A 21,360-nucleotide genomic window follows, 5' to 3' on the forward strand; every position below is an offset into this window, starting at 1 on the left:
AGAGCAGAAAGTGCTTCAAGGAGACAGTGATCCACTGTGTCAGGTTGCTAAGTCAAGTGAGATGGTCTTGGATTTGGCAAGAGGGAGGACCCTGAGACATCTCAGTGCATGGAGGCACCGATTGGATTGGGTTTGGAGAGGAAATGGGAGATGAAGGTGAGTACCGATAACTCCAGTAGTCATTTTGAAGAGAAGCAGAGAAGTAAGGGAAATAGGGTCAAAAGATTATTTCTTTTCTTTTTTCAAAGGTAGGAAATGCTAGATCATGTATAATGAAAGAAAAGATCCAGTACAAAAAAAGGCCTTTGCCTGGAGAAGGAACGTTCCTCCATTCAAACAGGCGAAAAGTCAGAATTGAAGCAGAGATGCAGGCAGGAACTACCTGGGAAAATAGGGTTCTATTTTTTTTTTTTTTTTTGAGACGGAGTCTCGCTCTGTCGCCCAGGCTGGAGTGCAGTGGCGCGATCTCGGCTCACTGCAAGCTCCGCCTCCCGGGTTCACGCCATTCTCCTGCCTCAGCCTCCCGAGTAGCTGGGACTACAGGCGCCCGCCACCACACCCGGCTAATTTTTTGTATTTTTAGTAGAGGCAGGGTTTCACTGTGTTAGCCAGGATGGTCTCGATCTCCTGACCTCATGATCCGCCCGCCTCTGCCTCCCAAAGTGCTGGGATTAAAGGCATGAGCCACCGCGCCCGGCCGAAAATAGGGTTCTAGAGCGATTCTCTCCTCAGTAGAGTTTTTTGTTTGTTTTGAGACGAAGTCTTGCTCTGTCACCCAGGCTGGAGTGCAGTGGCGAGATCTTGGCTCACTGCAACTTCCACCTCCTGGGTTCAGGCGATTCTTCTGCCTCAGCCTCCTGAGTAGCTGGGATTACAGGCGCCCGCCACCATGCCTGGCTAATTTTTTGTATTTTTAGTAGAAACGGGGTTTCAACCATTTTGGCCAGTCTGGTCTTGAACTCCTGACCTCGTGATCCGCCCCCCTCGGTCTCCCAAAGTGCTGGGATTACAGGCGTGAGCCACCGCGCCTGCTCCTCAGTAGGGTGCTTTCTAGGCTGAGATCCCCCACGGCCCTGCGGGAGAGACCGAGGCTGCCCTCGCGCACGCGCGTCACCCGTTTCCGCCTGGACGGGGCGCGCGCGGCCTTAGAGGCAGCTGCTGTTCAGAGGCCGTTCCGGCCGCCACAGCCCCTCCGGGGCGGGACCGGCCAGCGGCTGGGTGGCCCCCCAGGGACACAGCTCTACGGGGGGCGGCGAGATGGAGGCCATAACCAGTGAGTGAGAATCCACTTCTCTGCCCGCAGCCCGACTCCTCAGCCCTCGGCCTCGCCTGGACGGTCCCAGCCCCATACTCAACGGGCGCCAGCGCCTCGGAACCCGGGGGACCCTGGCTGGCCTCTTCATCTCCAGGGCGCTCCTGGATTAGTCTGCCCAGGCCTCGGGTCCTGTCCCGGGTGACTCTAGGTGACCCTGCACCTTCTTCTGTTCCCAGTAGATCTGAGAATGCCTTTTTTTTTGAGACGGAGTTTTGCTCTGTCGCCCAGGCTGCAGTGCAACGGCGCGACCTTGGCCCACTGTAACCTCCTCCTCCTTGGTTGAAGCAATTCTGCCTCAGCTTCGCGAGTAGCTGGGACTACAAATGCCAGCCACCACACCCGGCTAATTTTTGTATATTTAGTAGAGATGGGGTTTCGCCATTTTGGCCAGGCCGGTCTCCAACCCCTGATCTCAAGTGATCCACCAGCCTCAGCCTCCCAAAGTGCTGGGATTAAAGGTGTGAGCCACCGTGTTTGGCCGACAATACCATTTTTTTAGGGCCAGAAGCACCTAAGGGAGAGTTGAACCCTAACATCAAAAGCATATTAGGGAGGTGGAGGTTGGTCTGTTTCTCCAGAACACCCACCCCAGACTCTAGGGCCTTTGTCCTAATGGCCAGCTTCCTCTTGTGTCTCCCTAGCTAGACAGACCTCACTGTGCTGCTCAGTAGTGGGGGTAGAGCGGACTTTTCTTCCAATAGGAAGTCAGAGAATCTAACAGGAGATTCTTGGCCTTGGCATGCAGTTAAGGATCAGTTAATAGTTAGTTGTTGAATAGATCAAGGAGACGTAACAGCTAGGATCATTCTAGAACTGGAAAGATTGGCAAAAGACATGCCCATAGTTCCACATGTGAGCTCAGGGGAGCAGGGTAGATCTTCCCCTGAGATGCCCTCACCACTCAGCATCTATCTATGAAGCGTGTCCAAATTTGTCTTCTTTGAAAGTCTAGATTCTATTCTAATTTTTAAAAAATATCCAAACAGGGCCAGGTGTGGTGGCTCATGCCTGTAATCCCAGCACTTTGGGAAGCCAAGATGGATCGCCTGAGCCCAGGAGTTTGAGACCAGCCTGGGCAACAGAAAGAGACCCCCATCTCTACATTAAAAAAAAAAAAAAAAAAAATAGCAGGGCATGGTAGCCCATGCCTGTAGTCTCAGATATTAGGGATGCTGAGGAGGGAGGATTGCTTGAGCCCAGGAAGTCAAGGCTGCAGTGAGCCATGATCATGCCACTCCACTCCAGCCTGGACAACAGAACAAGACTGTCTCAAAAACAGAAAGGAAAACCCCCCAAACCCCAAATGTTTAGTTCTGTACACATAAGAGATACTTAGCAAAAGTTTGTTGAATAGATGAACTGCTGCCTTACTTATGCATGAATACATCAAATATCTATTGAGCTTCATTTTCAGGCACAATACTAGATCCTGGAGCTGTAATGGTGAGCAAACCAGATATGCTCTCTGCCTCGATAAAGCTTATAACCAAGTGAAGGGGAGACTTAAGTACACACACACATATAGCAAAGTACAAGGTTTTATGAGACCATTTAATAGAGGACTTCTCTTATTTTTTTTTGAGGAAGTGGAGGTACAGGCTAGAAAAGTTGACATCTGAATGGTGAGTAGAATGAGCAGAAGTTGGGGGAAGGGATGGGAGAATGTGCCTTGCAAAGGATTTATGGGAAAATCCTGACCCTCCCAACCCAATCCTCATTAATTCTCTAATCCTGGCCCTCAGATCCTAAATTCACTGTTGGTATCAGTGCCTTTTACTCTCTCCACTTTTTCGTTCTGATCCCAGATGGGTACATGTGTCTAGAAACTCTGAGATGCTCCATAGATACAGAGAACTCTTAACCCATTATTTTGTAAATTAAAAAATAGAAAATATAGGCTTGTTCTGAAAATCCAAACAGCACAGATAGATATGATATGTAAAGTAAAAACCTTACCACATGTTATCCCATACCTCAGAAACAACTACTCATTATGGTTTGGGCATAGATCTTTCCAGGCCTTTTTCTATATGTTTGTCCATTTGTGTGTTATATACTATACATAAAATATTTTTTGCAAAAATTAGATCATAGCATATATTTTACAGCTCTTTTTCTTCAGTTAATATAGAAACTTCTTTGTTTTCACCATAGATCTGATACTTTCTTTTAAATGGCTGCACGATATTCTATTTAACTATCATCAGTTTATTTATTTATTATTGTTATTATTTTTCGAGACTGAGTCTCACTCTGTTGCCCAGGCTGGAGTGCAGTGGTGCGATCTTGGCTCACAGCAACCTCTGCCTCCCGGGCTCAAATGATTCTCCTGTCTCAGCCTCCCAAGTAGCTGGGATTACAGGGGCATGCCACCACACCTGGCTTTCTTTTTTTTTTTTTTTAGCGAAGACTGGGTTTCACCACGTTGGCCAGGCTGGTCTTGAACTCCTGACCTCAAGTGATCCACCTGCCTTGGCCTCCCAAAGTGCTGGGATTATAGGCATGAGCCACTGCGCCCAGCCTATCATCAGTTTAAACAATCCCTTATCGACTGACACTTAGATTATTATCCCGTGTTTGGTTATTATGCAGTGAACTTATATTTGAATTTGAGTTGTGAACTCTAAATGCACATTGTTTTAGGTCCAGTACTTACCACAGGTAGGTCATGGGAACTCTGAGGCTCTGTAATTTCTGAGCTCTCAGGATGAATAGGTGAAAATAGTCTGTATACATTTTTTGAGTCAGGGGATTTTTAGAAAGATTCAGGGCATCAAGAAAATACTATAAATGAAGTTAGGTCTTTAACTGTCAGGTGATTCCTTAGAAGCATGAAATACTTTTTGTTTACAGTAGACTAAGTGATTGTTTTGGTGCCAGGCCTCAAAATCTACTTTTCTATTGGACCTTACTACATAGAGTCACTCTCTTTTCCCTTCTTAGGTACTCCTTTTATTCCGTCCGGCATGATGCTATACTTCTCTGATGGGGTAGAGACAAGGTTTTCAGGACTTTGCAGACAAGAAATAAGTCTCCCTTTAATTTTGTGCCTCTAGAACATGGTAGGTTAGTTCACCTGCCCTCTTGATCATCTCAACCTTTGGACTTTGCAGGTGAGCTGCGTTCTCTACGGGAGGAGATTTCCCTGTTAGAGCATGAGAAAGAAAGCGAACTTAAGGAAATAGAACGGGAATTGCATTTGGCCCAGGCTGAGATCCAGAGTCTGCGGCAAGCAGCAGAGGATTCTGCAACTGAACATGAGAGTGACATAGCATCCCTGCAGGAGGATCTCTGCCGGATGCAGAATGAACTTGAAGACATGGAACGCATTCGGGGAGATTATGAGATGGAGATTGCCTCCCTCCGTGCAGAAATGGAGATGAAGAGCTCTGAACCATCCGGTAGTTTAGGTCTCTCAGATTACTCTGGGTTACAAGGTATGAGAGCCATCAAGTGGGTCAGTAAAGTCAAGCAGAGGAAAGGAGATAATATATAGGAAAATGGTAGAAGGTGGTGTTAGATCATGAATTGGGAATCTCTAGAAAAAACCTCCAGGTTGAATTCAAGACTGTAGGGGTCCAGGCGTGATGGCTCACGCCTGTAATCCCAGAACTTTGGGAGGCCAAGATGGGAGGATCACTCGAGCCCAGGCATTCATGAGCAGCCTGGGCAACGAAGCGAGACCCTATCTCTTTCTAAAAGAAAAATTTAAATAAAAATTTTAAAAAGACAGTAAAGGGGAAAAACCTACCCAGATGTTACATAACCAGTCCATGGTGGTGTAAGAAATAGCACCATGGAGAGGTACCCTGGGAATTCTTCAGAGAGTCATTGGGTCTTTGTTGATTTGACTATGGGAAAACCCTTCCTGGGAAAATTTCCAGCTCTAGGATGGGCAAAGAGGGACCTGTCACCTTGGGAAACTCTTCCTGCTGCCCTGGCATCATGGTGCTTTGCCTGGAATGCTTTATAGGGGGCCTCTGGCCCTGCTTCCAGGTGCAGGGATGCTAATTCTTAGGTTCCATTAGCTCTCCTCAAAATAGAAGCTTTGGGGGGCAACAAATCGGAACAAAAGACAGCTAGAGAAGAAAAGTTATTCTGAGTGATACATGAGGTACCCAAAAGCCTAGAGCCCTGCTTTCAGACAGTGAGTCTCCCAGCTAGTTGCTAGGATTCATGACATCAGAGAGTTTGCCTTTATTCTGAGGCTAGATTTATAATCTGAGTATAATGGAGGTCCTATATTTGGCCAGGTCAAGCAGAGGCAATCAACAAGGAATCAAAGAACTGCAAGTTTTTCCAGCTGTATCAAGCCTCTCAGAAGAGCCTTTAGATTAAATGATGCTGGGAGAGGAAGGTTGGCACAGTGGGAAGGCTTGGGCTGGAGTCAAACAGACCTGAGTTCAGTATCTCAGCTCCACTAATTAGCAGGATGAACGTAGGAGGTCTGGTTACGGTCTTTCTCTGAGCCTGTTTCTATATCCAGGATATGAAATCAAAATTGGTTAATAAAACCTTATAGCTAGATGGGATCCTGAAACAGGAAAAGGACCTTAGAGAAAATGTAGAGAAATCCAAGTAAACTATGGAGTTTAGTTAATAGTAATGTATCAATATTTGATTCCTTAGTCATGACAGGTATATCATGGTAATGTAAGATGTTGACAATTAGGGAAATTGGGTGAGAACCCTCCCAGGAAACTCCGTACTACCTTTGCAACTTTTTTTGTAAATCTAAAACTATTCTAAAATTCAAAGTTTATTTAAAGAAAAAAAAACCTTACAGAGCTATTTTGGGAATTAAATGAAATGTGAAGCATGTTGAAATCACTTGCACACTTACCAAATCTGAGGCTGAAACTATCAAGTCTAATGCTTAGTGCATGGTTAGTTTTCATTAAAGATTAGTTTCCTTCCTCCCTTATATGGTAATCTGCAGTATTCTAAGGAATTCTGATTAGAATTAAGAGGAAACATTAGAAGTTACTTTTAGGGTGTTGAATCTTCCAGCAGGTAAGATAGGTCTTGTGTTCTAATTAGAGCAAGTTAGTGTTCTTTAAATACCAGTAGAATTAATGTTCTAAGAGACATAATTCTTTTTCAATTTTTTGCTAGTGGACACAGAGTCTTGCTCTGTTACCCAGGCTGGTCTCGAACTCCTGGGCTCTAATGATCCTCCTACCTTGGCCTTCCAAAATGTTGGGATCACAGGTGTAAACCACTGCACCCGGCCAACATAATTCTTAATCATGAAGCAACAAAACAGATACAGGTGTTTGTATCATCACAGCCTTAAAAGTGGGCATGGTGACTCATGCCTGTACTCCCACCACTTTGGGAGGCCGAGGCAGGTGGATCACTTGAGCCCAGGAATTTGAAACCAGCCTGGGCAATGTGGCAAAACCCCATCTTTACAAAAAAATTCAAAAATTAGCCAGGCTTGGTGCTGTGTGCCTGTAGTCACAGGTACTTGGGAGGCCGAGGTGGGAGGATCACCTGAGTCCAGGGAGGTCAAGGATGCAGTGAGCCATGACTGTGCCACTGCACTCTGGTCTGGATGGCAGAGTAAGACTATCTCAAAACAAAACAAAACCAAAAAGGAAAAAGTATAGGTATAGGTGACTGGTGCTTAGAGACATGTGCTGGAGTATTTCAACCGGATCTCTTCTAATGCTTGAGGATGATATGTGAGTCTGGTTAGGATGGGCCTGTCAGCAGATAAAAGGCCATTAGAAAGAATTCCTTTTTTTTTTTTTTTTTTTTTTTTTTGAGACAGAGTCTCACTCTGTCGCCCAGGCTGGAGTGCAGTGGCACAGTCTTGGCTCACTGTAACCTCTGCCTCCAGGGTTTAAGCAATTCTCCTACTTCAACCTCCTGAGTAGCTGGGACTACAGGCATGTACCACCACGCCTGGTTACTTTTTGTATTTTTAGTAGAGACGGGTTTTGCCATATTGGCCAGGCTGGTCTCAAACTCCTGACCTCAAGTGATCTGCCCACCTCGGCCTCCCAAAGTGTTGGGATTACAGGCTTGAGCCACTACACCTGGCAAGAATTCTTTACCACATTCAGACCAATGTATTTGGTGTGGGAATAAAGAACATAAAAGGAAACTCAGAATGCCTGAAAGGCAGGTACTGGCAGTCACATCTGACAGTTCACATCTCTCAGCTTTTTGTACTAAAAGCATAATTGGAAGGTAATCATAAACAGTTGAATGGAAATTTTACATACAGTAAACCCAAAAGTTAATTAAACTTTCAAAAATTGCTAAAAGTTCAAGAGTCTGCTTCGGTTGAGGCTTTGAAGATAAGCACACAGGGTAAATCTTCAGGGCAGATGAGAAGAAGGACAGCTATTGGGAAGAGGAGAAAGACTCACGGCACTGTGGAATTTCCTGGGCCCTGTCTTCTAAGCCTCTACCTCTTTTCTGTCTTTAGAAAAAGAGAAGCTCTTTAACCTTCTGCTCTCAGGTTTCAAGACAGGAAGACTGGGGGCTGGTCATCAGTGCTTTCCTTTCCTCCCGGTCTCATCTCTCTCTGCCTGTCCTCTGCAGAAGAACTGCAGGAGCTGCGGGAACGCTACCATTTCCTGAATGAGGAATACCGGGCCCTGCAGGAGAGCAACAGCAGCCTCACGGGGCAGCTTGCAGATCTGGAGAGTGAGAGGTACAGCTGTCTCTGGAGAGTGAGAGGTCATGGGGTTCCACAGGACTCTGCCTTACCTTGGGCTTTCCCTGAAGGCAGATGCCAGGGCAGTGAGGGTTCCTTTGCTCCTGGAGACCCAGTCCTTTCCATGGTTTCCAAAGGATACAGATACCACCTACAAGCAGACATGGGGATCCGACCCAATTATCTCAAGACTAGAGGGAGTGAGTTCTGAAGTTTACTTCTGCTCTAGGCACTGGGTTCTGGTTTGCTCTGCCCTAAAGTGGATCAGAAGAGATTCTTTTATTGTCTGCACAGACTTGTTTCAGTCTAATGGCAGGCACAATGCTTCCAGATTGGAGTGGGCTTGACTAGGCCTAGCCTCAAAACTAACTGGACTGGCACTCTAAGGGTCTCCCAGAGCCAAACACACCTTTGCAGATTGAGGGGCTGGAGACTTTCTGTAGTCTTCTAAGCATGTTTATCTGAGCGGTGAGTCACAATAGAAGGCCCCTTACTATCTTTGGCCTAAAATGAAGGTATCAGGACAAAGCCTGCATGGCTGGTGATGCCAGGCAGAACTCCCTTCAAGCATAGCTCTGCGGTTCTGGATTGCAGGACACAGAGAGCAACAGAGAGATGGCTGCAGTCCCAAACACTGAGTATGACGTCAGCAGAGTCTCAGACTTCAGAAATGGATTTCTTAGAGCCTGATCCTGAAATGCAGTTGTTACGGCAGCAGCTACGGGATGCTGAAGAGCAGATGCATGGCATGAAGAACAAGGTAGGGCACAGAGGGTGGGGAAGGCAGGCACATTTCTTGTCTTTCTTTCACCTTCTCCCAGCCTGTGGTAGAAACATCTCCATAGGCATCCACTGTGGAGGGAGATAGTACTCTGGGGTCTTACTTGCCTGATGTAAATCTTCCAGTCAAAGAGCGCCATGCTTTCCCCAAGCTTGTTCTTGGAGCACATGTGGTATCTAGTAAACAAGCCTCCCTGTTCCATTTCCCACATAGTGTCAGGAATTGTGTTGTGAGTTGGAAGAGCTACAGCATCATCGCCAGGTCAGTGAGGAGGAGCACAGCCGGCTGCAGAGGGAGCTCAAGTGTGCTCAGAATGAGGTGCTTCGGTTTCAGACCTCCCACAGTGTCACCCAGGTAAACACTGCCCGGGGAGGCATCTGGGGTGGGGGCAGAAGGGCCTCATGGAGGGGCTGCTTCAACCGGGGTGGGCACAGTGAGTATGGCTGTGCTCTGCTGACTCTTGCCCTGCAACTGGGCACAGTCTGCTGGAAACCAACTGTAGAAGTCATATAGCACTGCATTCTAGAAATGGTGGTCATTACTGAGTGTCCATCTCACAGAAGAAACCAAACCCTAGACCTGTGGGAGCTCCTCAAGATGTCTGCATCTGAAAAGGAACCCAACTGATCCATAGAAAGATCTGCTGTTTCTTGAGAGTAACTGTTCTACTCACATCCTCCCTACCACAGAATGAGGAGCTGAAGTCCAGACTCTGTACCCTGCAGAAAAAATATGATACTAGCCAGGATGAGCAGAACGAGCTCTTGAAGATGCAGCTGCAACTTCAGACTGAGCTCCGGCAGCTCAAAGTCATGAAATCCACACTTGTAGAAAACCAGAGTGATAAGGTAACAGCAACCAGAGGTGAGGGGACAACTTAGGTGCTAAGGGCATCCTTCTGAGGTTTTGGGGAAGGTGGATAAGAGTAGTGAGTTAAAAATAATTCCAGCAACCACATAGGCAGCACCACAAGTAAAGAACTCCAGCCCTGCTCGAGTACTACATTAGATATGAGGACATTAGGAAGTGAAGGGCAGGAAGAAGCAAATCTTAGACTGTTGGTGTCTTCAAGTGACTCACACAGAAGAGTGAGTGGGTTAAGGAGCCCAAAGGCACTGCCCAAAGCCCCCTCTACCATAGGAGTTACTGTGCCGGCTGCAGAAGCTGCAGCTCCAGCACCAGAACGTCACATGTGAGAAGGAAAAGCTGCTGGAACGGCAGCAGCAGCTGCGGGAGGAGCTGCAGTGCCATGAGGCAGAGCTGCAGCACCTCAGGGATACGGTGGCCTCCTTGAAAGAGAGCAATGAGAAGGTAAAAGAAGCTCCTGGTGAGGGAGGATGTAGCCAGGCATCATCTTGTGTGAGGGTGAGAGCACAGAGGACGAGAGGGAATGGTAGGAGTGTGGAGGAGCTGGCAGTGAGGGGGCCAAAGAGGTGCTTAGGAGAAAGGTGACCTTGGGGAGTCACAAGGCTCTCAGCTTCCTTTGATTTTAAATCAGAAAAGCAGCATATAAAAAGGAAGTCCCTTTGCCTCCCCACCTCCCAAAAAAGGAAGCCCCAGAAGGTCTGTGTTTCTTTTTAAATTATTTTTATATTTATTTATTTATTTATTTAACTGGAAAGGCTACACTGGGAAGGTCTGTGTTTCAAGCCTGTCAGGGACGGGTCCATCTTGGGTATCTATCCCTGGCTGGGATGAAATTGGGGCTGAGAAGGACAAGGGAAGATAGGTCCCCTTAGTCCCCGCCTGGGAGGAGAGAGTCCAGCAGCAGGAGTGCCTGGGATGATGGCCAGGCCTGCCTCCCCTGCCCAGGACACAGAGACGCACGCTCAGCTTCAGGAGATGAAGCAGCTGTACCAGGCCAGCAAGGACGAGCTGGAGCGGCAGAAGCACATGTATGACCAGCTGGAGCAGGACCTCCTGCTCTGCCAGCTGGAGCTGAAAGAGCTCAAGGCCTCCCAGCCCATTCCGGAGGACAAAGGAAAGTGTGCTAATAAGGTAATTGTCGTTCAGAGAGGTGACAGCTCCTGGGCACTTGCTCCAGAGAGAAGAGGTACAGAGGCAAAAAGTGAAGGCACCCAACCCAAGGGCTTGATGGCCTTCCTAGGCAGGAAGCAGAGGCAGGGCCACATGCTGCTAACTTCAAAATTGTTTGCCCTGACCTTGACTTTGAGCCAGAGCCACAGCTTAGTAGGATCAATATCTTTGGATCCCAGTCTGAACCCCTGAAAGTTTTACACATGATTCCATGTATGTAGACATTTATACAATGGTATTAGAACTGTAGTGATATCTAGTCATTCTTGGAGAGGAACATATACGTGGGCCCATTACACAAATATTATTGTTGGAACTAGAGAAAGGGGCCAGTTTTCTGGGTCAGATTGCAAATGCTCTTATAAAGGGGTACGGTCTTGTGCCCAGAGTGCTGATTGGGCAAGAGAAGGACCTAGGCTCTTCTAGGATTTATTCTGTGACTTTGAAGTAGTTAAATTCTTTTTTTATGAAATGGAGTCTCACTCTGTCGCCCAGGCTGGAGTGTGCAGTGACACGATCTCAGCTCACTGCAGCCTCCGCCTCCTGGGTTCAAGCAATTCTCCTGTCTCAGCCTCCCAAGTAGCTGGGACTACAGGCACATGCCATTGTGCCTGGCTAATTTTTGTATTTTTAGTTGAGACCGGGTTTCGCCATGTTGGTCAGGCTGGTCTCGAACTCCTGACCTCAGGTGATCCACCTGCCTCGGCCTCCCAAGGTGCTGGGATTACAGGCATGAGCCGCCATGCCCTGCCAGTAATTAAATTGTTGAAGGTTGAATTGTGCCCTCTTTAAATGGAAGAGAATACTACTCTTAACTCACTTCCTTTTAGCAGTAAATCCTGGTAGTGATAAATAAGGCCTTATTCATTTTTTTTCTTTTCCATAGTGTATAAAATGCAAGCCGTTATCATTTATCCTGTTGAGCACTTTCAGCTCCTGATTACTGATGGGAAATGGAAAGGTGTTGAAGCATGTTGGAGAAGAGGCCCAAGAGTCTCTAAAGATGGTGGAGTTGGTCACATTCTGCCAGAAAACTCAGTAGTTCCTGTCCCTGGGGAAAGGCCTTCAGGAGACGGAGGACTGGGAAGTTTATTTGGGCCACCTCAGCAGTCTCTTTGCCTTTCTATATCCAGGCTCACATTTCCTCCTTTTTCCACTTCTACTCAATTTAGGAGCCCAGGTGATCCGTGACTTGCTCATCACCTCTTCCCCTAATGGGAAAAATGATGGGAAAGGAGAAGCATGCTGGCAGACAGCACCTGCTTTTTCTCTAGCCATAAAACAGCATTGAGATCTGTCTGATATTAGAAGATCTGGGTTTTTGGAAATGGGATGATTTAGTCTTCTCAACCCAAATTTAGCAATAGCGCATACTTTCTAAAGATTTAAAGAGAGAATTAGGAAAGCAAAAATGGGAAAAATTAGGGTGAAATTAAGTCCTTATTTATAAGGAGTGTAGTTGCATTAAAAAACAACTGGGGTTAATGAGAATAACAGGAGCTAAGAGTTCCCAATAGGGTGGGAATATGGTGTATAAAGGAAAGGGCCGGAGAAGAGGAAGGGGGAAATGAGAAAGGGGCATCGATAGCATACCCCATCAAACTGCCCCCAGAAAGGAATGGTGGAAGTTTAGAGCAAGGCCAGCCACCAGTCTAGAGCAACCTGCTCTGAAGGAGCAGCCTGCAGGGGATCCCCAATCGGTATCTAAACAGCCAGGCTGCATTGTGGCTTGGGGTGACCAGTCCAAGGTGACTGCACGGGGAGAGAATCACAAGAGGCAGGAGAGCGCAGAAGTGCTCTGTTAGCCACCCAAGAAGCTTACCTTACAGAGTAACCACCCCCTCCACACCCGCCCCCGCCCACAGTGTGACACACTGCTGTCCAGACTGACAGAATTGCAGGAAAAGTACAAGGCCAGCCAGAAGGAGATGGGGCAGCTGCAGATGGAGCAGTGTGAGCTCCTGGAGGATCAGAGGAGGATGCAGGAGGAGCAGGGCCAGCTGCAGGAAGAGCTGCACAGGCTCACACTGCCACTGCCAAAGAGTGGCCTCTTACTCAAGGTAACTCTGCCACAGGCAGCTGCTAACTGCGGGGAAGCTGCTCTGAGAAGCTTCCCTGTGTGACTAGGGAAAAATAAAAGGGTGGGGATTGAACTTTTTCTTCTTACCAACCACTCCTTACTTTCTCACCACTCTCCCCAAACCAAAAAGCTCCATAGAGCCAATTAGAGTTTTTCTTATAAGGGCTTTAAATCTTAAAATACCTTTTATACTCTGGAATCTGTGCAGCAGTTTATATTTAGATATTTAGTCCATCTGGAGAAAATGCACCTGAAACCACTTTGTAAACTACAAAATATATCCCAACATAAGAGACCATTGCTACTTTTAGCAGGTCTCCATAGAAGGACTCCCCCTGTCCCCAGATGGGCTCTGTGAAGTCAACCCTGAGATTCTTCAGGGAATTGTTCACAGCAGGGATGAGGCACCAAGGAGGCATCAGACTTCCTGTGTAACCACCACAATCCCTTGCCTCCTTCCTTCTACTCCGCCTCAGAGTCAGGAGCTACTCACCAAGTTAGAAGACCTGTGTGAGCTGCAGCTGCTCTACCAAGGCATGCAGGAGGAACAGAAGAAGCTGATACAGAACCAAGACTGTGTATTAAAGGAACAATTAGAGATCCACGAAGAGCTGCGACGTTTCAAAGAGTCTCATTTCCAGGAAGTGTTGGAGAATCCCGATGATTCCAAATTGGCTAAGTCCTCAAAATGTAATCGAAACAAGGTAACCATAGCAAGAGGTAGGGAGACAGTTCTCCTGAGCACAACAGCATGGCAGGGAGAGTGGGCACCGCCCAAGGGTCAGAGTTGGGAAGGCGTGTTTGGCCAGGGGTAAGGATAAGGCAAAAGCCCTGCCTTTCACCAGCTGTGACCACTCACAGGCTCCATTAAGAGGTGGCTTTTAGATACGGCCTGAGGACCTCACCTAGATGCCATTATCCTTTATCACACTGATATTCACAGTGCCCAGTTGAAGCACTATGAGCACTCAGGGCAGAGCTGGGATGACCAGAAGTCTGTCATCAGATCATTTGACTCATTCCCAGTAAGATGTATAATATCAGTTTGGTGTTTGTTTGGATTCCTTTGGACTGACTCTAAATGTCATCTTTTTCTTGAGTGGAAAAGTAGACTTCTCAGTTATCAAAATCTATCACCTTTGGTGTTCTCTATGAGGCAAATTTGGGGCCTTTCATTTCCAAGAGAAGAATTCCTAGCATATGGGGTTCTTAGTACTGACCACACTATCTTCATTGGAACTTTGGTGGCAGTAATAGAGCAAGGTCACAGGGGTTAGACCGGAAAATCGATGCCTCTCAAGTACCAGCAAGAGGTCATTCAGATGAGGTGACACAGGTGGAGATCACCGTACAATTCTCTTCAGGGTTGGGGGATAAAGTTGTTCTGAGGTCTCGGCGTGGGCAAGGAGGGGCAGGTAGACAGTTTCGGTTTAGGCCAAATCTATTCATTCAGATCTTATTCTGAACAAGGAGAACCAGGGAGTAGCAGAAGTCAACACTGTGAGGCTGGATCATATTCCAGGGGCATCAGATGTCCAGGCTGGAGGCCTGGGTAACACAGCTGGGAACCAGGTATAAAATATTTCCTTAACTGATCAGATCTCATCCTGGACATCAGCAGCCAAGAAGCCAGGCCCAGAGAGCCTGGGAAACATGCCCAGAGGCCAGATTCAGAATTGGGGCAGGAGATACAGGAACTAATAGTAAGACTTTGATTCCAATTCTTCATATTGCCGCATTCAAGGCCAGGGCTGATTTTAGAACTAGGGGTGGGCGAGGGGACTGAGCCTGAAGGTCAGGATAACAGGTATACCTGACTGAGAAGAGGGTGTGGTAGGGAGCCAGGGTGTTCTGGAAACCCACTCGGCACTGCTCCAAGGAGACAGGGATGTACCAAAGTGCAGAAACCAGCCGAAATGGGAGCCCGGAAATCATGGAGTATCTGCCCTGGGGAGATTTTCCCAAATGAGAAAGAAACTGATACATGCCAGTTACCTGTAGGCTAAGTCAGAGACATAGGCCGGGGTGAGGTGGAAATGTAGGCGTGCCATTCTCTAAGGTGTGCTCTCAGACATCTGTACCAGGAGAGGTGCAGCTGGAAGGACTGAAGTGTCAGAGTAATGATACTGTCTCCCCACCCCTGCCCCCAGCAATCCAAGCTGCTCATGGAGCAGATGCAGGCCCTGCAGGTGATGTATGACGCCGGTCAGGCGGAGCAGGAGCTCTTGCAGCAAGAGCAAGGGAGGCTCCTAGAGGAGCGGAAGAGGCTGCAGGCAGACTTGCAGCTCTGCCTGGAAGAAATGCAGCTGCTTCAAGTCCAGTCCCCTTCTATAAAAATGAGCCTTGAGTCCTACGGGAAGAGCTATGGTAGCATGGTCCCCAGCAATGAGAACTGTCGCAAGACTTATGATACCACTGTGGATGACAATGAGAGCTATTACAAGAGTTACACCAGCACCCAGACCAGCAGCGAGAGCTTTCTCAAGAGCTATGACAGCAGCACTAGTGCCAGTGAGGCCTATGGGAAGAGTTACTGCACCACCAGCAACAGCAGCATTACCTATAAGAAGAGTTACGGCAGCACCAGGAGCTCTGACACCTGCCAGAAGAGTTTTGTCAGCAGCTGCACTGACGAGGAACCTGCTGAGCCTGAAGACATGGAGGTAATGGTTGCCAGGTGACAGGTCAGGCAGGGGACGATGGACTCTTGTCTTTTTAAGAGATACATCGCCAGGGGAAGGGGCAAGAAGTGTGGGAATGGGGTCAGAACTGACCTGGGGAACTATTGGAAGTAAGCGAAGCCCTCTACCCATGGCAGCCTGGTCTCCCGCTCAGCCCTCTCATAGAGAGAAGCCCCCATCTGGACAGAGGCCCATAAGATTCAGTCCGTTTCCTCACCACAGCCACGATGCTCTTTATGGGGGTAAATATAGTAATCCCCCATAGGCATCTCTGGATCCTGGTGGCCATTGTTTGGTATCCAGGGAAGGGCCCAGCAGAGTGGGGCGGAGCTTAGGTGCTCCTCAGGGTGCTATTGTTGCTCCCCCACCCCCCGCAGTGCTTTGAGGAAATGGTTGTGAAAGTGCTGATCAAGCTGCAGGCGGTGCAGGCCATGTACCAGATAAGCCAGGAGGAACACAGCCAGCTGCAAGAGCAGATGGAAAAGTTACTGGCCAAGCAGAAAGACCTGAAGGAAGAGCTGGATGCCTGTGAAAGGGAGTTCAAGGAGTGCATGGAATGCCTTGAAAAGCCCGTGGCCCCCCAGAACGACAAGAATGAGGTAACCACTGTCAGGGAGGCAGGGTTTCCTCTGGCAGCCCCTGGAGCCATAGAGGTCATGGCCACTTCATAGAGGCTAAAGAGAGGGACAAAGCAGGGAGAGTATGCACCTCAGAGGCTGGGCAGTCTGCTCCATCCCTGATGACATTTCCCAAGTGCCCGTGGAGCTGGGGTTTACTAGTCATCAGGACTTCTCTCATCGAATGATTTCTCTCTTTCTCCCTTTGCCACTTCTGTTCTCTTTTGCTTTGTGTTCTAGACCACTTCTGTAGAACTGTATTTTTGCATTTGCCAATCTTCTTTCATCATTTTGTGTGCATTTGCCTTGTCTCCCGGTGCACCAACTAGGAGCACCAACTAGATTGTAAGCAGCTCAAGGACAGGGACATGTCTCCTTTTGGATCTCTCACAATGCCAAGAAGAGTGCTCTGCACCCCCTAGGAATGGGACAGAAGTCTTGTCTCTGGCCAGGGGTTCACGGTCCAGTGGGGGTCTCTTTGTATACACACGGGAGAGATTCAGAGAGCAGCGAACACATGGGTCCAGATTGGCTAGTATTGGTACCTACTGAGGGGATGGTTGTGTACTGCCATCAGCCAAGGAAGACAAAACCCGAGATCAGGGAGCAGGATGTGACTTGCCTCTGTTTCCAGGGTGAGGTGCAGGAGCCCAGTACACACTTCAGGAGTATACAACACAGTTCTTTAAGTAATTGTTCCTGTTAGAGAGATGGGTTGGATGAAGTAGGAGTTCCCATAAAAAGAATTCTAGGCCAGGTGCGGTGGCTCACCCCTGTAATCTCAGCACTTTGGGAGGCCAAGGTGGGTGGATCACTTGAGGTCAGGAGTTTGAGACCAGCCTGGCCAACATGGAGAAACCCCATCTCTACTAAAAATACACAAAATTAGCTGGGCATGGTGGCGCATGCCTGTAATGCCAGCTACTCAAGAGGCTGAGGCAGGAAAACCACTTGAATCCAGGAAGCGGAGGTTGCGGTGAGCCAAGGTCATGCCATTGCACTCCAGCCTGGGCAACAAGAGTGAAACTCTTGTCTCAAAAAAAAAAAAAAAAAGAATTATATAATAAATCCCTGAGGTTCAGAATTGGTAGCAGCCCTATTGTTATTCCCCAGTCACAGTAGAAAACACCATTTAAATCATTGTTTTGACCTTCTTTTTTTTTTTTTTTTTTGAGACAGAGTCTTGCTCTGTCACCAGGCTGGAGTGCAGTGGCACGATCTCAGCTTCCTGCAACCTCTGCCTCCTGGGTTCAAGTGATTCTCCTGTCTCAGTTTCCCAAGTTTCTGGGACTACAGGCGCGCTCCAATAAGCCCAGCGAATGTTTGTATTTTTAGTAGACATGGGGTTTCACCATGTTGGCCAGGCTGGTCTCGAACTCCTGACTGCAAGTGATCTGCCCACCTCAGCCTCCTAAAGTGCTGGGATTACACTGGATGGCAAGTGAGCCGCTGCGCCCTGCCGTTTTTTTCATCTTATTAGATGGACATCATCAGGTGCCTCAAGTTAGGAGAAGCTATTTGTAAAACTATTTGAGAGGCTCATTTTCCACAGTTGAATATTTTCTTTATTGTCTACTTCCTACGGGCTTTAACAGGGAGATTTCTGAGACAGTGACCCCCAAGCAGGGCTGAGTTTGGTTGCGTGGTCAGCCAACCGGTTGCATAACCAGCCAACTCTGGGTAACTGGCCCTCCACTACCAACAGATCAAAGAACTGCAGACCAAGCTGCGGGAGCTGCAGCTGCAATACCAGGCTAGCATGGATGAGCAGGGGCGGCTTCTGGTAGTGCAGGAGCAGCTGGAGGGGCAGCTGCAGTGCTGCCAGGAGGAGCTCCGCCAGCTCAGGGAGAAGAGGTCCTCTGTTGTCAAAGAAGCCCGGGGGAAGAATGCTAATAAGAACATGAACAAGAATGCCAATGGGGTTAAAATGAAAAAGGTGACCAAGCCATGCTCGGATACTTCTGAGAGCGACCTTGAGACCAGAAAGGTGAGTAGTAACCTTGGTAGCCAGATAAGCAGAAAGGAGGAGGAGATCCTGGGAAGAAGCATTGCCTCCACAACCCTTTCAACCAGGCAAGGGATTTGTAGAGAAGCTTCTGGGATCTCTGAAGTGTCTACAGTGGTTCCCATCTTAATGGAAAGTGGGTGCTCCCTTTTCCTGTGAAGTTATGGGGAGAGTGGAACACAGACAACTCACATCGGGAGGTGCAGCCCCAAAGGACCACAGCCCCTAGGCTGGACAACTCCTTCAGTTTGCCCAGCCCCATTTGTTGGGGCTCCTGTTCTTCCTGGATTACATGCCCAAGAGAAGAACCAAATAGATGAAGAGGGAGGAATTTGTTCAAAGTAGTTATATACTAATAAGTGAAAGAGGATTGGGTAAAAGAAGAGTCACTGTAGGGGTGGGAAGCAACAATTTAGGTGCAGAGCCCAAGACTCTTTAGTTGTGGTAGCTGTTTGAAATGGCTTAATGGCCAACAGACATAGTGGCCCTGAGAGGTGAGGTGTGATGCCCTCTACATATGCTCAGGGGATTGGCTCACAGTCCCAGAGCACCGGGCCACACCCTTGCACTCTGACATGCTGGAAGTCATGTTTCCTGGAGCTAGTACAGCATTGTCATGAGATTAGGAGCTTCACAGGTAACACAGCCCCCATCCTGCCCTACTCCCACCCCACAGAGTCTGGAGGTAGTGCTGTACTACAAGGCCAGCCAGAGGAAATTAGATGGACTAGCAAAAGAGGAGGAAAAAAAGGAGGAAGTGAAAGAGGAAGCAAAGGAGCAGTATGGGGATGAGCTAGTTGCTGAGCCAGCAGATCCTGGGGAAGCTAAATCCACAGAAGATCAGGAGGAAAATGAGGACAAAGAGGAAGAGGAGAAGGAAGAAGACAGTGAAGAGGAGGAAGATGACGTCGACTCTTCCCTTGAAAGTCCCGAAGAAAATAACCCCCTCAGACTTTCCGAGAGCAAAAAGGTAACCAGAGCCAAAGCCTAGATCAAGTGGGAAGTGGGGTCTTGGGCTCAGATACCTCCGAGTTAATGGGTGGCCCTGCCAAGGATGGATATCTCCAGGAGTGGAGGCCTCGCGCTCTAAGGCACAACCCTTCGGGGAGGTGGAGATGCAGAAGGGGGAGATGAGAGCAGTCTGTCTGCAGGAAATCATGGGCTCAGCCCCGTTTGCTGTGGAACCACCTCACAATGACCACCTTTTCTGGGAACCAGCGTGGGGTCTCTGGAGTCCTTTCATTTACATAGTAGCCTTTGTTACCTTCCTTATGTCGGGAGTGTTCCCTCATCCCTCTTTTGGCACTGCAGGAAGGACATTGACAGTGTGAAGTCTACTTCAGGCCATTTCTGTCGGTCTGGGCAAGTCACTCAGTCCAGTTTTCCTATGGTGCCCTGTTAGGTTTAACCTTTGTTGTTGCTGTTAGGGGTGTGTCAGGGGATAATCTCTTCTTTGTAGGCTCATGTTGCCCCCTGGATTCTGTATATCACAGGACATGAAGGTGGGGCCTGGAAGTGATCAAGAGTGATAGTGAAAATATTTCACGTCTGTACAGTAGGAGCATAAGACTAGTCCAAGGAGACCATCCCTAGCCTTAACCCTTCAGTTGCTAGATCATTGAGAGGTTGGGGTGGAGGTATCCTGGGATATATATGCCAGAATGCCAGAGGTAACTTACCAACAATATAGAAGTACTTCCATATTTTAATAACTGGTACGTCTCTGCAGGTATGTAGCAACTGAATTCTTGCCCTGGGCTTAACTCAGGGCTCAGAGTCCCTACAGAGTTAGAGTATTTCCTGTGTAAGTCCTCAGCTTACATTACAGGTTCTTTCTGTTCTAAACAGAGGTAAAGAAAAAAGCCTCTTGTGGTGGGATTATCCAGTCAACTCTGAGGATATTTGGAATTTCCAGCAATTTGGTCTTCAGCACTGGCTAAGGATCCAGTGTGCAGTGCTCTGCTTACCTTGTGCCAGGGGACCATTACCTAAGATGTGGAAAGTCGGAACCACTGCAGCCCCTCCCACTATCATGTTTCCTTGAGCTCATCATATTCCACCACGTGCTGGTTCAGAGCCTCACAGATGTCTTTACCTTCGGTGCCACATTTCTAAAGCTAGACCTGATTTTTCTACTTCAAATATATTCTATGTTTCTATATATGGAGAGATCCCTTTGCCCCGTGGGTCCTGCGTCTTTTGCAGGCAGCTCTAGGGCATGCGTATTACCACCTTGCAAAATCGGTTTCTCTCTGGAAGATTGTTGCAGTGAAAGAACTAGCCCTTCTCCCTTGTCAGTTTGTTTCGGTGCATGTTGTCTTACAATGATATCATTAGATTCCTAGGGGATCAAAGGGACCAGAGCCCAAAATACCAAGAAACTTAATGGAAAGCAGGCTAGAACAAAGGGACAGGTGACCTGGTAGAAGACTGGCTCTTCCTAGAGTGACCTAGGAAAAGTCACAAGAAAGGTCTAGATGCAGATACCTCCTGCTTGACAAGATATGAGAGGTATGTGACGGGACAGAAAGAAAACTGGACTCACCGCCTGACTTGGACCTAGCTGCTGCTTAACCCATTCAATTTTGCAATTCCTGCAGACTGCCGGTGGAAAGAACCAAGGCCCAGGCAGCAGAAAAGACATGCAACTGCTCTAGCTTACCTGTTTTTTAACCTCTTGATTCCTTTCTCTTTTCCCTTTGTTTTCTCATCTTCATTATCTGTTGGATCCATGCGTTTATGTCTCACATATCCTGGTCTCTCCTCGTGCTTCTTTCTCATTTTGGTGTGTTGCAGTCATCCCCTACCCCCAATCCCCCCATCTTCTCCTTGCCTCTTGTAGGCCTGGTGGTCATCTCGGCTTTGCTCTGGTGCTGGTGGGCTGAGACGTCGTCCTAATGCAGGTACTGGTATTGCTTCCTCTCCTTCTGAGGGATAGAGGGAGGGTGCAGGTTGCCCTGGCCTCTCCTCTTTCCCTTTTCTCCCAGCTGCTTGCTTCTTGCTTGTGCCATTTTATAATAGGTGATGCTCAGGTCTGAGTTTTAGTTCTGACTTTTCCTTGGGCTACTGCAAAGCCTCTGACATCTCTGAGCATGTCTTCGTAATGCATAGGAGGTTGGAATGCTTGCCAGAGACATGGTTTGAGTTTCAATCCTTGGCTGGGAAAAACTTGGA

At 48.0% G+C, this 21,360-nt stretch overlaps 1 protein-coding gene across 25 annotated transcripts in view; it reads left to right on the forward strand.

The window, feature by feature from the left end:
• Positions 1-21,360, forward strand: part of CCDC136 (coiled-coil domain containing 136) — a 31,815-nt gene that overhangs the window by 6,459 nt on the left and 3,996 nt on the right. For 3 of the 25 annotated variants that reach the window (XM_063815587.1, XM_054656275.2, XM_054656276.2), the window contains exons 5-16: positions 4,429-4,752; positions 7,871-7,982; positions 8,580-8,745; positions 8,980-9,120; positions 9,456-9,614; positions 10,579-10,764; positions 12,669-12,863; positions 13,360-13,587; positions 15,034-15,546; positions 15,942-16,163; positions 17,887-18,168; positions 18,863-19,156. In XM_063815587.1, the coding sequence (XP_063671657.1) occupies positions 4,429-4,752; positions 7,871-7,982; positions 8,580-8,745; positions 8,980-9,120; positions 9,456-9,614; positions 10,579-10,764; positions 12,669-12,863; positions 13,360-13,587; positions 15,034-15,546; positions 15,942-16,163; positions 17,887-18,168; positions 18,863-19,156 (2,822 nt within the window). Of the gene's footprint in view, positions 1-748; positions 1,274-4,428; positions 4,753-7,870; positions 7,983-8,579; positions 8,746-8,979; positions 9,121-9,455; positions 9,615-9,906; positions 10,078-10,578; positions 10,765-12,668; positions 12,864-13,359; positions 13,588-15,033; positions 15,547-15,941; positions 16,164-17,886; positions 18,169-18,862; positions 19,157-20,982; positions 21,090-21,360 lie in introns of those variants that run through there. The other 22 variants (XM_016958127.4, XM_009454163.5, XM_519361.8 and 19 more) reach the window with 21 other exon arrangements.

Source organism: Pan troglodytes, chromosome 6, assembly GCF_028858775.2.
Source record: "Pan troglodytes isolate AG18354 chromosome 6, NHGRI_mPanTro3-v2.0_pri, whole genome shotgun sequence".
Taxonomy (NCBI): Eukaryota; Metazoa; Chordata; class Mammalia; order Primates; family Hominidae; genus Pan; species Pan troglodytes.